Below are 16,134 nucleotides of genomic sequence, written 5' to 3'. Positions count from 1 at the left end.
GGGGCGTGTCTGGGTGACAAAAACACCCAGGTCACAGCCTTGGACACGCAGGAACGTGGCACGGCTGGATGGAGGAAGCAGGAAGAGGTGACGCCACTGCCCCCCCTGCCTGTGGGACCCGGGCAGGATCCCCAGTGTCCCCCCCCATGTACCCAGGGGGGACCCAATGTCCCCTCAGGGTCCCCAACAAGGCCCAAGTGTCCCCTGATGTCCTGATGGGGACACTGGGGACATAGCAGTGTCCTGTTGGGGACACTGTGGGGACATCGGGGACATTGTGATGACCCAAAACGAGACAGAGGATGTCAGGGTGGCCGCAATGTGCCCAAGGAAAGGAAACGGGGTGTCCTCAAGGTCCCCAACAGGACTCTGGTTGGCCCTGGTGTCCCCAGCTGGAGATTGGGGGACACTTGGGTCTTGTGGGGGACATGGGGGCAACACCAGGGCCATGAGGGGACACTCAGGGGACATCGGGGTTCTGTTGGGGGCATTGGGGGGACATTGGGGACCCTGTCTTGGCCCCACAGTCAGGGAGGCAGCAGGGACAATGACCTCACCTCTTCCTGCTTCCTGCATCTGGCCGTGCCACATTCCTGTGTGTCTCCAAATGTCACCTGGGTGTGTTTGTCACCTGGAGTATCCCCAGAGAGTCCCCAGAGTGTCCCCAGTGGCCATGGAGCCTGAAGAGGTGTGACAATCCTGGCATGCGAGGACACGGGGGTGACAGAGGGGACAGGAGGGCATGGCAGGAATGGAGGAGGTGACAGAGTGGTCAAGGGAACCAAAGGTGGCAGAGGTGACGGCAGGGGGATGGCAGGGGGTGGCAGAGGGGACAAGGGGGTGACAAAGGGACAGAGGAGACAGCACAGCCCTCCAGGGAGAGGCAAAAGGGACCCTCGGAGGGCACAGGGGCCACCGCAGGAGGCCACAAGTGCCAGCAGGTCCCTGACACCTCCCCTGTCCCCTCCCCAGCTGTCCCCTCCACAGCTGCTGGAGGCTCTGGTGTCCGTGGTGGCTACCCTGGGCAAGGTGGTGGCCACAGTGACCAGGCCATAGAGGGTCGAGCAGCAGCCCATGTCCCCAAAGTCCCCATCTGTTGCCCTGAAGAACTTCACCTGGTGCCTCCGGGATGCCCTAAACCACTGTGGTGTCACCTCCCTGGCCGCGGCAATGTCCCCTCCCTCAGCCCAGCCCTGACCAGGGCCACCCCAGGGACAACCTGGGCCAATGTGAGAGCCTCAGGCTGGGCCTGGAGGGAGTTGGTGGCCGTGCTGGCCCAGAGCTGGGGCCTGCTGACCTGGGGGGCCTCCGAGCTCTGCAAGGTTTCGAGGACAAGGCCACCACTGAGGCCACCACCAGGCTGGGGACCTGCAGGGTGAGGCCACCCACAGGGAGACAGCCAGGGACAACCCTGTGGCCACGGCCCAGCAGCCACTGGTGGCTCTGGACAGCGAGGAGGTGGCCTCCATGGGGGACATGTCGGAGGTCCGGGTAGCAGCGGCCACCAACGAGGAGGAGGTGGCCACCAGGAGGGGACAGCGCTCGGAGGTGGCACTGGGGCCCCTGGAGCACTCGGTGGTTGGTGGTTGCGTGTGAAAGAGCCCAAGAGTATTTCCTGTGGGAGCTGCGGCACTAGCTCGAGGCCATTGAGGCCATCCTGAAGGGGACAAAGGAGGCATCCCTTGATGTCCCCAAGGCCTTGGTGGCTGTGGTGGTGGCCACCAGGTGGCCGAGCAGTGCCAAAATTCATCGAGGACATCCTGAGGCTGCTGTGGGGACAGTGATGTCACTGCTGCGATGTCATCAGGGTGGTGACATCATCGGGGCCATCTCTGCTGTCATAAATGACAATTTAATAATTGGCTTCTGCAATTCTGCATTGGCTTCTGCAGTTCTGCATTGGCTTTTGCAAAGAAATACTTTCAAAAGTATTTTGCTCTGGTACTTGATTATTGATTATTGGTAATTCCTTGTAGCTGCTTCTTGGTACAAAATAATCCATCAGTTTATCTGTGCACCGTGCAGCCAATTTAAAGCTGGAGTAACAAATTGATATTATATCATAGGCCTTAAAATATTAAAAATAGACAAATATTAAATAGATAAGTAATAAGTGTTAAAATAGAGACTATGCAATATTAAATTCTTTTGTGTCACTGACTCAGGTGTAAAACAATTCCCTTGTTTCTCACACCTGCGGACCAGCCTCTCCAGGTGATAACAGTGACACAAACCTGAGAAGAATTTATGAATTGATCAGGGGGTGTGAAACAACAGGATGGAACCAGGAGAAGAAATCAAATATATTGACCGGTATCTACAGAATGTCCTGCAGACAAGTCAGAGGTTAAAACCAAACAAGAGTTCCTGCAACATCCAAACCTCCCAGGAATGTCTGAAGAATGTCTCAACTCAGGAATGTGTTTGTAGCCCTGCCGTGCATGCGGATGTGGAGAACAACGGGTTAAGTTAAGGAAACTTGTTTGGCTGTCTGCCAAAATCCTTTTCTATCACTTATTAATCTTTTACAATTTTCAAAGAGTGAACTTTGGTTTTCACACCCGGATGTGGTTTGCAGGAGCCGGGGACCCCCGCTGCTGAGCACTGACCCCGCCCCGGGTATTGCTGGAACCCCCAAAAACCGCAGCCACCACCGCCTTGTTGGGGGTTGGGGTTTTCCTGTTCTTTCCTTGTTACTTGTGGATTGTTTTCCCCTTTGAGCTGCTAAGGGCACTGCTGGCTGAGTGCTTGAGAAGGCAAGGAGGGGGAACTCCTCTGGTTTTCGGGACTTCCTCTCCAGGGGGGACAGAGATACTGGGAGAATGGGGGTCAGGGTTTGGGAGCAGCCTCTCTCTCTCGCTCTTTGGCATTGGAGGAGGACGGCCAGACTGCCACTTACTGCCAGGAGAATTCACTGCCACCGCTGGAGCTCAGCCCTGAGGGACCAATCATTGTCTGCGTGTGTGCCCCGGGAATCCTGACCAGGAACTGATCTGTTTGTGTTCCCCAGGAATCCTGAATTTTGTGTACCCCAGGAACTGACCTGTTCAGGTGCCCCTGGAATCCAGCACTTTGTGTGCTCCAGGATTTCTGAATTTCATGTGCCCCAGGAGTCCTGAACTTTCTGTGCCCCAGGATTCCGGAATTTCGTGTGCCCCGGGAATTGATCTGTTCGTGTGCCGCGGGAATCCTGAGTTTCCTATGCCCAAGGAATTCTGAATTTTGTGTTCTTAAAAACGAGAGCAGGCTCCCAGTACTAAAAGTGATTTCAGCATTTATTATAAGAAAATGAAAGGCCTAGAGTATCGGGGCTAATGGGCCGAGCGGGAGGGTTCCCATCGAGGATGTTGCAGCTCCGCTGCTGCGTCTTCTTCAACAAAGCTGGTCACTATGCGGACTACACATGGAATTACACATGGTAGTAATATTACACTTGCCAGTGCACACTCCACAAACAAGACTAATTCCTTCCACCATTTACCCTTCCAGATGAACAAGTCCCTCCAATCAGAGTCTCCAAAAAGGGGGGTCCATTTTTGTGCTCCAACACAGGTTAGTTTTCTAATAATTTGAGTAGTGTTTTTAATTACGTGACTGTGGTCATCAATCTCTCAGCAGCATTCTGAAGTATTAAATTTCCCACAGATCCCTCCTTCCTCTGAGAGGAGGTAGTCCACTGCCAATCACATCTGGTAAATTACTGATCATGTTTGTTGTTGCTGCTGGTCAGAGCTGCTGGATTGGACATGATTTCACGTACTGCTTGCAGATGGATGATTCCATTGAGCATGTATTTCGGGGTTCTGTACCCCCAGGATCCATCTTGGACCCAGGTAGCTGGACCATAAGAATCTATAATCCTATCTGGGGGCCAAATTTCATTGCTCCAATTTTGGGTTCTTCCAATTAAGCTCCTTTTCTTTCTGGCCAGATCATCATATACTGGGACTCCCAAGTTTGATTTTGCATCCTCAGGCAGTAAGAAAAAGGATGGTTTTCTTGCTCCAGTTGTGCAGCTCCTGCTCCACCCTACAGGTAACTTCACATATGCTGTGTTACCACAGATCCAAAATAGATTTTTCAGTGCATCCCAGAAATTAGAATCTCGATTTGTTATATATTTCCAATATTTGGATAAGATTTCTATTGCCCAGAATGGGTTGATATAATGCCCTAAGCATTCAAATATTTTTTCTTTTTCACTGTATAGACATGGATTTTCAGTTTTTTCTATTGAACAATATAAATGGGGGGTTTCTGGGATCTACCTGGTGAAGTTTGTGTATCATTTGCTGCTAGATGTCTTTTACATGATGTTTCTCCTACTTCTATCATGTACATTTTCTCCTTTCTTTATCAAAACACTTCCCCTATGATTGTTGATTTTAGCTTCCACTCTCCTTCCATTCTTTTGGGTACTACCACGTTTTTTCTTGATGTCATCCATTTCAAAATATCTCGAGGACTTAAACTGTTACTGTCCTATGGCCAAATTTCAATTAAGTGTGTCCCCCCACACACCAAACAGTCATTCAAATTAAATAATTTTGTAATCTTTTCAACCTTATCAATGAAAAGATTTTTTCTATGTGTTTGTCCCTCTCTACCCCTTTGTCTTTTCAATTGCACTTCTTTCACTTTGAATGCATGCTCTAAGTTGTTTTCACTTTCTTGTTCAAAACATACCCATCTTTCTTTCACATGGCACTCTCCTGACATCTTCTGGATTGGGTTTGCAATATTTTTAGTCAGCTGTGAAAAAATGCATATTTGTTGGTTGGCTTTTCACAAATATTAAAATTAATATTAGATGTGTTATGTTTAGAAAGTTATGGTGTATTAATTTTTCAAGTAGTGTGTTAAATACAGTTTTTAATTATAACATAATGTTAAACTAGAAACTATGTATGTGGGTTGTTTTTTTAAAGAAAGGAATGAGGTACTTGCACCAAGATAGCAGCCACAGGACACTTAAATCTTTCAGAAAAAAAGAATTTATTGTTCCATTATCAGAAGAAACTAACTTCTTTCCACCTTGCTCAGCCCTGAAGATGCCATTAGGATTCAGAGGAAGAAGCTGACACTGAGCAGACAGAATCCATGTTTGAATGGCATTTATGCATCATGTATGAGGTGCATGAATATGCAACAGGCTATTGCTTTCAAGGGTTAATCCTCTGGTAACATGTGTCCTTTTTTTGGGCTTATTTTGCCCAGAAAGAGGTACCCCAACCGTCCTTAACTCTTTGTTCTTGTTGTCCCCTATTGTCCTAAACCCTAATTGTCCAAATATTTATTATTCTAATTATATTACTATTCTTATAACCATTTGATTACTATTAAAATGTTAAAATTTTAAAAACCAAGTGACTGGCATTTTTCACACCACACAATATATTTTATTATGCTGTTTACAGGCTGTTAACTGGGACTGACCGATACATTTGGGATTCATGTTTGTGTGCACTCTGATTAATACACTTACTGTATCTCCTCTATACAAAGGACATGAACACTTCTCACACGTGTTTCCTCCACTTCCTTTGAAGTGAGTGAGCAGTAGCATTGCTACCAGTGGCAGTCTGGTATGGGCTGGCCTCCTCACCTCTCAATCCACAGGGGTTTTCTCGGTGCTCTGAGAGTTGTTCCTGGAGGGAGTTCCTGATCCAGTCTTGCCTCCCACCTCTGGTTTTCCCTTCTTCTGGAGACATTCTGCCATCACCCTTATCCTACCAAATCACTTACCTCAATTTGGTCCCGATTAGAGTCGCAAGGAGAGTGCTCTGTTGAACAGTACCAGGAACTGAGATATTATTTTGGCTCTCAACACTTAGCTGAACAAAACTTGAACTTTATAACTAAAACATACATGAACAAACTTGAAGGATATACGGATGACACTGTAGATGTTTCCCGTTGGAGCTTGTGTTCAGAGTTGCGCTTCTTTTGGTGTTTTCCTCAGGACCAATTTCAAGTCTATATCCTTTCTGTTGGCTCTAGTCCCTTTGCTTGCCTCAGCTGGGGGTTGTACTTTTGAGAAATGCCAATCACTTGTTTTTAGAATTTCAAAAGTTTAATAGTAATCAAATGGTTATTAAAATAATAATATAATTAAAGTAAAAAAAGTTTGAACAATTGGGATTGAGACAATGAACACAAAGAGTTATGGACAGTCTGGGTATCTCTTTCTGGGCAAAATAAGCCTGAAAAAGGACACGTTACCAGAGGATTAACCCTTACAAGCAATAACCTATTGCATATTCATACATCATGATGCATAAATGCCATTCAAACAAAGGATTCTGTCTGCTCAGTGTCAGCTTCATCCTCTGAATCCTGACGGTGTCTCCAGGGCTGAGCAAGGTGGGAAGAAGTTAGTTTCTTCTGATAATGGAGCCATAAATTCTCTTTCTCTGAAAGATTTAGGTGTCCTGTGGATGCTATGTCAGTGCGAATACCTAATTCCTTTCTTTAAAAAAATATCCTACATACATTGTTTCTAGCTTAACATTCTGTTATAACCTAAAACTATATTTAACACACTACTTTAAAAAATTAATACAGCATCACTTTCTAACATAACATATATAACACTCATTTTAATATAGGTGAAAAGCCAATCGTAAAATACGCATTTTTCACACACTGGACCCCTCACTCGACTTGCATGAGTCCACCCTTGCTCCTTTGTTCTTATTGAGGTGTTTGTTGTAAGCAGCACCTGGAAGGATCCTTCAAAGTTAGCAGTTAGTGGAGTGTTTTTCCATGTTTTAATCAATACCCAGTCTCCCCGGTTAATTCAATGTATTTTACAGTCCAGTGGGGAATTTTGGGGGAGGTAGCCCCTTTTCCTTAGTTCTTCTAGGGTTGTTGTTAATGTTTCTATACATTTCTGCATTGTCATCCCCCCCTAGATGTTCCCCAGTACTGTACGGGGTAAGCAAGAAAGGCAGCCTAAACAACATTTTGTAAGGAGAGACCCCTAAATCTGTTCTGGGTCTTGTTCTTATTCCTAGTAGAGCTAGTGGTAAACATTTGACCCCGTACCATTTGGCTTCTAAGACCAATTTGGTTAAGATATTCTTTAAGGTTTGATTCACCCATCGACCCTCCCAGAACTCTGAGAGTGCCAAGGGATGTGTAACTCCCACTTTATTCCCAGGGCCCTGGTGATTTGTTGCAGAACTCTGGATGTAAAGTGGGGGCTATATTCCAAATCAATAATATTTACGGGTCCGTATCTTGGAGTAATTTATTCCAAGGGAACTTTTGCCACGGTTTGGGCTATCTCTCTTCTCGTGGGGAAGGCTTCAACTCAGTGGGTGAGATGGCCAGCTATGACCAATAAGTGTTTATATTTTTGGGCTGGAGTTAACCCTCCTACCTCTGCCACCTAGTAGAGCTTCCCTCAGGGGAAACAGCCTGTCCTGATTTACCTCTGCCCTTACACCACTTCTTGATCTGGTATTACAGTAAGGGCCAGTATCTGAAAGGTCATTTGACTGGCTCACTGATTCTTTGTTATCATTTTGGGAGGAGGGTTCAGTTGTTAGGTTGGGAGATATATCCAGAGGATTTTCTCAGGGAAAGGTGTTGTATTCTGACTTACAGGCTGAGCATGCTGCAAGTCAGTGTGGGTAGGAGGCAGCTGGGAAAAAGCATCAAGGGGTGGATATATATGGGGGAGTGGGGTCGTTGGAGGAGGTAAAAATGTCCTGGAGATTGCCTAAGGAGATAGAGGAGAAGCAGGGATCGGTGGAGAGGATAAAGATAGGTTTTGAGAAGCAGGAGGCTGGAAGTGGGGGGTAGCTTGATAGTTAGGAGGCAGAGCTGGTGGGGCTACATAGTCCAAGGGATCCCACCTGACCTGGGTTGACTCTACGATGCTTTTATCCCCAGTTGTCTTGTTGTGTTTATACTGAACAATAACTTTTGCACCTTTAAGTCTTGTTCTAAGAGTGAATGGGGAAGAGAAGATGTGCACAGTTTGCTTTCAGAAACTGCAGTCACTCCTCCACATTCCTCCCCCTGCACTGTGCTGTCTGTGGATGGACAGACAGCGGGACGGAGCCCTCCTTTGCTTTTAGTTAATTTTAGCTAGCTGAGGTAAAGAAGTTCCCTGCACTGTGGGGTTTTTTCCCTTTTCTTTAAACCTGTTTAAACCTGCTCTGGACTGAACACCAGAAGAGCAGCGCCAGCTCACACCTGTGGCCCACAAGGCCGGGCCTGGGTTGCGGCATTTCCAGCACTGCAGGGACTGATCAGAGACTGAGTGAGCCAAGCTGCAGTCCAGGGAAGGGACTTCTCTGAGTTTGGATCAGCAAGAGGTTTTATTGTTTAATATTGTTTGGGTTCTATTGTTTAATAAACAGGTTTTTTTCCACTTTTCTCCAAGGAGGTATTTTCTCCTGAACTGGTTGGGGGGAGGGGCCATTGAATCTGCTTTTCTAGAGGAACCCCTTTGGGGGTTTTCATCCAAATTTGCCCTGAAGCAGGACAATGATAAAGGTGTCTGCTGGCCCAAACAACAAATGGGATTCTGAATGTGGGTAATGACAGAGAACCCATAGCAAAAGATCCTTGAGTTCCTTCTCAGGAATTTCCACAGGATATGTGGCCATCATGCTCTGTAGGGCAGACAAGATGCTAAGTTGCTCCTGGGAATAAGCTCCCCTCATGTTCTTAATTTTGACCCCTCTTACCAAAAGCTGCATCATCTGCAAAACCAATCTGGAGGTTTTCCTGGTCACCGGCCAGCAGATCTCACGTGAGGAACTCCCAGGCGCCTTCCAGGATTCCTCCTTTCCTGGTCGAGTTTGAAGTGACTTGTCTCAGCAGAGGTCAAGTTGTCTGTTCAGGAATCTTTCTCCAATGGTGTGTCTCTTCTCGGGCTGGGATTCGACATCTGATGTTCAGTGGCCTGGGCAGACAAGCCCACGTCAACCCAGGGAAGCCAGTGTCAGAGTCTCTGTGGTCAAGATGACCCCAAGGTGTTGGAAAGTCTCTTTTTTCCCAGCCCCGTGATCAAAGAAGGAGTCGGGATTCCTCAGCTCTGGTTTCAAGGTTGTTTATTTTTCCTTATCTGTGACATTCTTTCTCTGACCTGCTGAGGTCTAGCAGACCTTGGTTTGTGGCACACTGACCACCCTCAGGACGGTGTTATCTTTTTAAACTAAAAACTACATGTACTTTATTTACAATAATTTTCCAATACCTATCACCTATGTTAGACAGTCTGCCTCTAAACCAATCCCAAAGTGCGACCATCACAGCAGAAGATGGAGGACCAGAAGAAGAAAGGCAGAACAAGCCCGGATTCCTCCATCTTGCCTCTTGAACTCCCATTCTAAACCCCAAAATTCTGCATTTTCAACCTGTGACAATTTCATATCATTCTATTCAAACTCTTGTGGCTTGTACATCTTCATACAAAGTTGGAAGCTTTTTCGATGGGCTAAAATCAAAGGCACAGGTGTTTTTGACTCCGAGCCAAGGTCTCTGAGTCCCCTGACAGGGTCTTGAGTCCTCCAGGGCAGCCAGAGGAGTGTCCTGGGTTCCAACAAATCATAACTCATAGAATGATATCAGCCCATTGTGAGATGCTCAGCCCAGGGGGAGGAGCTCAGCATCCCCACCTGGATATAATCTGGGCTTTGGGACAGAACAGGCAGCCCTTACCCACTGGTTTCCAGAGGACAAGAGCTACCAGATTTTTTCTTCGGGATCACCACTTCAGCAAGACCATTTCATCTGGACTGCTACCACCATCCTAACAAGCAGGGTGTCAGGTTGTATTCACACTCTGTCAGTGGTTTCATTTTGTACTATTACATATATTTGGGGGTTTTTTCCCTTTTCCGAATAAATTGTATTTCTGACTGGGAGTTTCTTCCTGGTTTTGTGTTCAAACCGGAACAATTGGCTACTGGCAATGGTTGTTTGGCTTGATCGACCAATTGGATCCACGTGTGTGTTGTGACTGTCTGGCAAGGGTGATGGGTTTTTCTTAGTAGTAAAGTATGGTATAACAAAGCGATTGATCAGCCTGCTGCAATCATGGAGTCAATGCTCGTTATTCCCCACTGAGGATTGCTGCTACAATAGCGACTGATGATTTTTCTTTCATCACTGGACAGTCCTTTTTCCAATGCCCCCATTTCTTACAGGATGCACTCTGGTCCTTCTCCACAGGGGAAGCTTTCTTGGGTGACTTTTCCTGAGCTGCTTTCCTCCTAGGTTGGGATTAACTCTTTCAGTTGGGCCCCTGTCTCAAAACATCTTCCAGGCAACTTCCAGGAGTTTATCTCTCTCTTGAACTCCCTTTATCTTTTCTTCTTGTACTATTTGAAGCCAGACCCACACAGAACAAAACCAGCTGTGCTTTACCATCAGCTGGTTCAGGATCTAGATCCATATATTTGTTTGCAGTTTCTCTCAACCTGTTTAAAAAAATCGGTAGGAGATTCATCATAATTTGGCCTCATTTGGTAAAGCTTTCACCAATTTACAGCTTTAGAGACCCCATGTTTTAACCCACATACCATGAGGATTTGATATAATTTTGATTTTGCCAACTGCTCGGGTGTATTTGCATCCCACCCAGGGTTTCCAAGGGGATATACCTCAGTGAAGCAGCTCCCTGGCTGTTCTCCCCTCGAGGAATGTTGGGGTGGCTTTATTGACCACTCGTCTCTCAGTGGGGTCAGGTAATGTGTCTGACACAGAGTTCAGATCAGCCCGCTCTGATTTATATAGAGAATATTAGTTAATAAAATATTCAATTAATTAATTTATTTAGAGGCTGTACGGTGCACACATGAACTGATAGATTTTATTGCACCAACCAGCAGCTACAAGGAATCACTGACAATCAATATCAGTATCAAACACCATATCAAATTGCTGTTGAATAATAACAGTAAGCAAAAGGCAATAGAAAAGTGCAAAAGCCAACGCAGAACTGCAGAAGGCAATTTTAAAATTGTCGTTTATGTCCCAGCTCTGCTGCAGGCACAGTGGAAAGTGGGAAGCTGCTGAGGGGACTCAGTCACCCCTGTCCCTGAGTGTTCCTGAGTGTCCTCAGAGTGTTCCTACACTGTCCCCGGTGACGTCACCCCACAAGTTCCCATCAAGATTTGCAACAGTATCAATGAAAATTCCCAGAAAATTCCCCAAATTTGTCTCAAATATTGCACGGGGAGGGGACAGGTGAGAGCAGCAACGTCTCCCATGATGTCACTGCCCCCATGATGTCACGGCAGTGACATCACCATCCCTGCAGCAAATTCACAATATCCTCAATGGCTTTTTGGCACTTTTTGGTCTCCACACGGATACTGGAGCTGTTGGCATCAGAACTGAAGATGTGGTTGATGTCATCATGTGTCCCCAGCAGGTGATCCTTGGCCAGGTGTGCATTGGCCACCCAAAGCCACTTGGCCATGGCCACCTTGGCTGGCAAGGCCTTGGGGACATTGGGGGACTCCTCCTCTGTCCCCTCCGTGGTGTTTACGATGTCCCTGAGCAGGCGCTGCAGCTCCTGGGGAAAGGCGGTGGCTTTGTCACACGCGGCCACCAAGCACTCCAGCAGCCCCAGGGCCACCTTCACCTCCTGGTGGCTGCCATCGCCTGGCTCTTGGCCACCACAGCCTCTCCCATGGCCACGGTGGACACCAGCCCTTTGTTGGTGGCCGCCACCACCCGGGCCTCGAGCGCAGCCATTGCCGAGGCCCCTCCTCCCTGTCAAGGGCCAGTGGCAGCTCCTGTTCAGTGGCCACCGTGTTTTCCTGAGCTGTCCCCAAGCAGGTGGCCGTGTCCTGCCAGTTCCTGTCCTGGGCGGTGGCTGCAACTGTGGCTTCTGCAGTGGCCACCTCCCTGCAGGTGGCACGGAGCTCAGTGGCCTCCCTGGCCAGCCGGGCCCATCTGTGCATGATCCTGGCCACCGACTCCCGCCAGACACTGGCCACGGCTCTGACATCAGCCCAGGTGGTCCCAGGGTGGCCCCAAGGGTGGCCAGGGCTCGGCCCAGGGAGTGGACACCACGGTGGCACAGGCATGTTCAGCGTCCTACAGAGGCTCCCGGTGAATCTCCTCAAGTCCTCATGCAGGGAGTTTGGGGCCTTGTGCAGGCACTTGCCCCTGTATGGCTCGGTCACAGTGGCCACCACCTTGCCCACGACAGCCACCATGTCCATCACCAACTCCAGCTGTGGAGGGGACAGCTGGGGAGAGGAGAGGGGAGGTGTCAGGGACCTGGTGGCACTTGTGACCTCCCGGGGTTCCCCTTGTCCCCTCCCTTGAGGGCTCTGCTGTCCCCTCTATCCCTTAGAGACCCCCTGTCCCCTCCCACCACCCCTGTGTCCCCTCTGTGGGGATGCAGGGACTTGGGGACAGCGCACAGGTGGCACCAGGGAGATGGCAGTACCACCAGCCCGGTGGCACCCGTTCTGTCCCAGGCTGGTGGGCATTCAAAGGTCTCTTGGTGACATGAGGAGCTGGTGGCACTCGAGTGTCCACAAGACTCTCCAGTGACATCATTGCCCCAGTGAGGTCACAGTGGTGGTATCACTGTCCCCACAGCAGCCTTGGGATGTCCTCAATGGCTTTTTGGCACTGCTTGGCCACTGCGTGGCTGCTGGGGCCAATGGGGTCACCATGGTCACCACAGGGACTCAAGAGGATGTTGTAAATGACCCCAAGTGTCCCCAGCAGGTGATCCTTGGCCAGGCGGGCGCTGGCCACCCACAACCACTCAAACTTGGTCACCTTGGCCCCCAAGTCCTGGAGGACATCAGGGGACACCTCATTTGTCCCCTTCAGGGCGGCCTCGATGTCCCTGAGCCGGCACTCCATGTTCCAGTTGAACAAGGTGGCTTTGTCACACGCAGCCACCAAGCGCTCCAGTGGTCCCAGGGCCACCTCGGTCCAATGTCCCCTCCTGGTGGCCACCACAGCCTTTCCCATGGCCTTGTTGGTGACTGCTGCCACCTGGGCATCATGCGTGGCCATTTCCCAGGCCACCTCCTTCGTGTCCAGGGCCACCATCAGGTGCTGGTCCATGATCACCTTCCCACAGGCGTCACGGAGCTTGGTGGCCTCCCTGGCCAGCTGGTCACAGTTGTCCACAAGCTTGGCCACTGACTCCCACCAGGCGCTGGCCTCGGCTCTGACATCAGCCCAGGTTGTGTCAGGGGTTGCCCTGAGGGCGGCCAGGGCCCGGCCCAGGGAGGTGACACCACGGTGGCCCAGGGAGGTGACATCACCATGGTACAGAATCTTACAGAGGTTCTGGGTGAAGTTCTTCAGGTCCTCATGCAGGGAGTCTGGAGATGGGTGCAGGAACTTGCCCCAGTGTGGCCCGGTCACAGTGGCCACCACCTTGCCCAGGGTGGCCACCACAGCCACCAGCGCCTGCAACTGAGGAGGGGACACCTGGGGAGGAGACAGGGACGGTGTCAGGGACCTGGTGGCACTTATGGCCTCCTGCAGTGGCCCTTGTGCCCTTGAAGGGTCATTTTTTCCCCTCCGTCACACTGTCAGTCTCTTGTCCCCACTGCCACCCCTGACGAGCCCCCCTGTCCCCTCACTCCCCGTTGCCCCTTCCCCCGCCATGCCTCCTCCCCCACCAGTGTCCCCTCTGTCCCCCTCTCCCCCTACCCGGTCGCACCTCTTGGAGCTCCATGCTCAGTGAGGATGCCTTGCGGACACTCTGGAGACAATCCGGGGATTGAAGGAGCCTTGGGATGTCCTCGATGGCTCTTTGGCACCGCTCGGCCACCCCATAGGCACTGGGGCTGCCAGGACCACCAGTGAAATAGAACTTGATGGTGTCTGGAACTGCCCCTAGCAGGTGATCCTTGACCAGGCGGGCATTGGCCTCCCACAGCCGCTCGGCCACGGCCACCTTGGCCACCAAGTCCTCAGGGACAGCAGGGGTTTCAAAATATGTCTCCTTCACAGAAGCCTTGATGTCCCTGAGCAGGCGCTGCAGCTCCCGGGGGAAGGCGGTGGTTTCGTCACACGCGGCCACCAAGCGCTCCAGCAGCCCCAGGGCCTCCTCCACCCACTGTCTCACCATGGTGGCCCTTGTTGCCTCGCTGGCAGCCACCCTGGGCTCTCTCCTCACCCAGGCTTCATGCCCGGCCACCACCTCGGCCACCTCCTCCCCACCAAGTGCCTGACCCAGCCCCACCATGTTTTCCTGAGCTGTCCCATCACAGGCAGCTTTGTCCTGCAGCTCCGTGGCCTGGGTGGTGGCCGTGGCTGCCATCTCTACCGCCTCAGTGACCACCTCCCTGCAGGTGTTGTGGAGCTTGGTGGCTGCCCTGGCCAGCCGGGCCCAGCTCTCCTCAACTACAGCCACCAACCCCTGCCACTTGCTGGCCACCGATGTAACACGGTCCCAGGTGGTCCATTTGGTGCTCTCGTAGGCATCCAGGGCCTGGCTCAGGGAGGTGGGAGGGTCATCTTCATCGGAGGTGACATTGCCAGGCCACCAGGTGTCATCAATGCAATACAGGGTGACTCGGAGCTTCTCGGTGAAGGCTACCAGGTCCCAGTACAGGCACCCTGAGGACTCGAGCAAAATCACCTTGTCCCGCCTGGGCAGGGTGGCCAGCAGCTCACCCAGGATGGCCACCACAGTGACCTGTGGCTGCAGCAGGGCCGGGGACAGCTGGGGAGGGGACAGGGGAAGTGTCAGAGACTTGGTGGCACTTACGGCCTTCTGGGGTGGACCCCTGCACCTGAGGGATCCCCTTTGTCCCCTCCATCCCTTTGTCAGCCTCTTGTTCCCTCTGCCAGCCCCTACCCTCATAGCCTCTCCCAGCCCCTGCCCCTCTGCTGTCCCCTCTGCCACCCCCTGCCATTATATTCATAGACCCTGCCACCACCCACTGTCCCTTCTGCCACCCTGCGTGTCCCGATCCGCCTGTGTCCCCCTCTTCCCCCCCCCCACACACCATGACGCACCTCTTGGGGCTCCATGCTCACTGGGGACACCTTGGGGATTCTCTGAGGACGCTCCGGGGGTCGAAGGAGCCTTGGGATGTCCTCGGTGGCTCTTCGGCACCGCTCGGCCACCCCAGTGGGGCTGGTGGGATCACCATCAAAATAGAAGTCGATGATGTCATCAACTGTCCCCACCAGGTGATCCTTGGCCAGGCGGGCGTTGGCCTCCCTCAGCCCCTCGACTATGGCCACCTTGGCCACCAAGTCCTCGGGGACATCGGGGGATGCCTCATTTGTCCCCTTCATGGCGGCCTGGATGTCCTCGAGCCGGCACTGCAGCTCCCGGGGGAAGGCGGTGGCTTCGTCACACGCGGCCACCAAGCCCTCCAGCAGCCCCAGGGCCACGTCCACCCGCTGTCTCACCATGGTGTACTTGGCTGCCCAGCTGGCAGCCACCCTGGCATCTCTCTTCACCCGGGTTTCATGTGCACCCTCGGCCCCCTCCTCCCCACCTTGTGCCTGACCCAGCTCTACCATGTTTTCCTGAGCTGTCCCATCATGGGCAGCCTTGTCCTGCAGCTCCCTGGCCCGGGCCGTGGGGATGGCCACCTTGGTGGCTGCCTCATTGACCACCCTCCTGCAGGTGTTGCGGAGTTGGGTGGCCCTCCCGGCCAGCTGCGCCCAGCTCTTCACAAGGTCAGCCACCATCCCCTGCCAGTTGCTGGCCACCATTGCCACATGGAACCATATGGTCCATGGGGTGCTCTTGTAGACAACCAGGGCCCCGCTCAGGGAGGTTGGAGAGAAATCATCATCGCAGGTGACATCGCCACGCCACCAGATATGACAAATGCACCCTACAGTCTCCCTGAGGTCCATGGTGAATTTGTCCAGGTCCAAGTACAGCTGCCCTAAGGACTTGAGCAGAATCAACTCATTCTGCCTGGGCAGGGTGGCCAGCAGCTCGCCCAGGATGGCCACCACTGAGACCGGTGGCTGCAGCAGGGCCAGGAACAGCTGGGGAGGGGACAGGGGAGGTAAGAGGGACATGGTGGCATTTACGGCCTTCTGGGGTGGCCCTCTGCCCCTGAGAGATCCCCTTTGTCCCCTCCATCCTTGTGCCAGCCTCTTGTTGCCTCTGCCATCCCCTGCCCCTCCCCTCGTAGCTCCTCCAGCCCCCTGCCC

The 16,134-nt window shown here is 51.5% G+C and overlaps 1 protein-coding gene across 2 annotated transcripts; it reads right to left on the bottom strand.

Annotated features, from left to right (window-relative positions):
* Positions 1-6,516: 6,516 nt before the first annotated feature.
* LOC135291669 (uncharacterized) lies at positions 6,517-16,113 on the bottom strand. Of its 2 annotated transcripts, XR_010354428.1 has the most exons (4): positions 14,971-16,113; positions 13,667-14,674; positions 10,623-13,431; positions 6,517-10,439 (listed from the first exon to the last, which is right to left on the bottom strand). XR_010354428.1 is itself a non-coding variant. In XM_064405929.1 (3 exons), exons 1-3 carry the CDS (start codon positions 15,997-15,999, stop codon positions 12,565-12,567), a joined length of 2,904 nt encoding a protein of 967 aa, XP_064261999.1. In that variant the 5' UTR covers positions 16,000-16,113; the 3' UTR covers positions 6,517-12,564. The 2 variants fall into 2 exon arrangements, 1 of the variants encoding a protein (XP_064261999.1); XM_064405929.1 differs by having other exon boundaries at positions 6,517-13,431.
* Between the last annotated feature and the right edge of the window lie 21 nt (positions 16,114-16,134).

The sequence above is a fragment of the Passer domesticus genome (assembly GCF_036417665.1).
Source record: "Passer domesticus isolate bPasDom1 chromosome 26 unlocalized genomic scaffold, bPasDom1.hap1 SUPER_26_unloc_1, whole genome shotgun sequence".
NCBI classification, from domain to species: domain Eukaryota; kingdom Metazoa; phylum Chordata; class Aves; order Passeriformes; family Passeridae; genus Passer; species Passer domesticus.
This window is presented reverse-complemented; position numbering and strand designations above follow the sequence as displayed.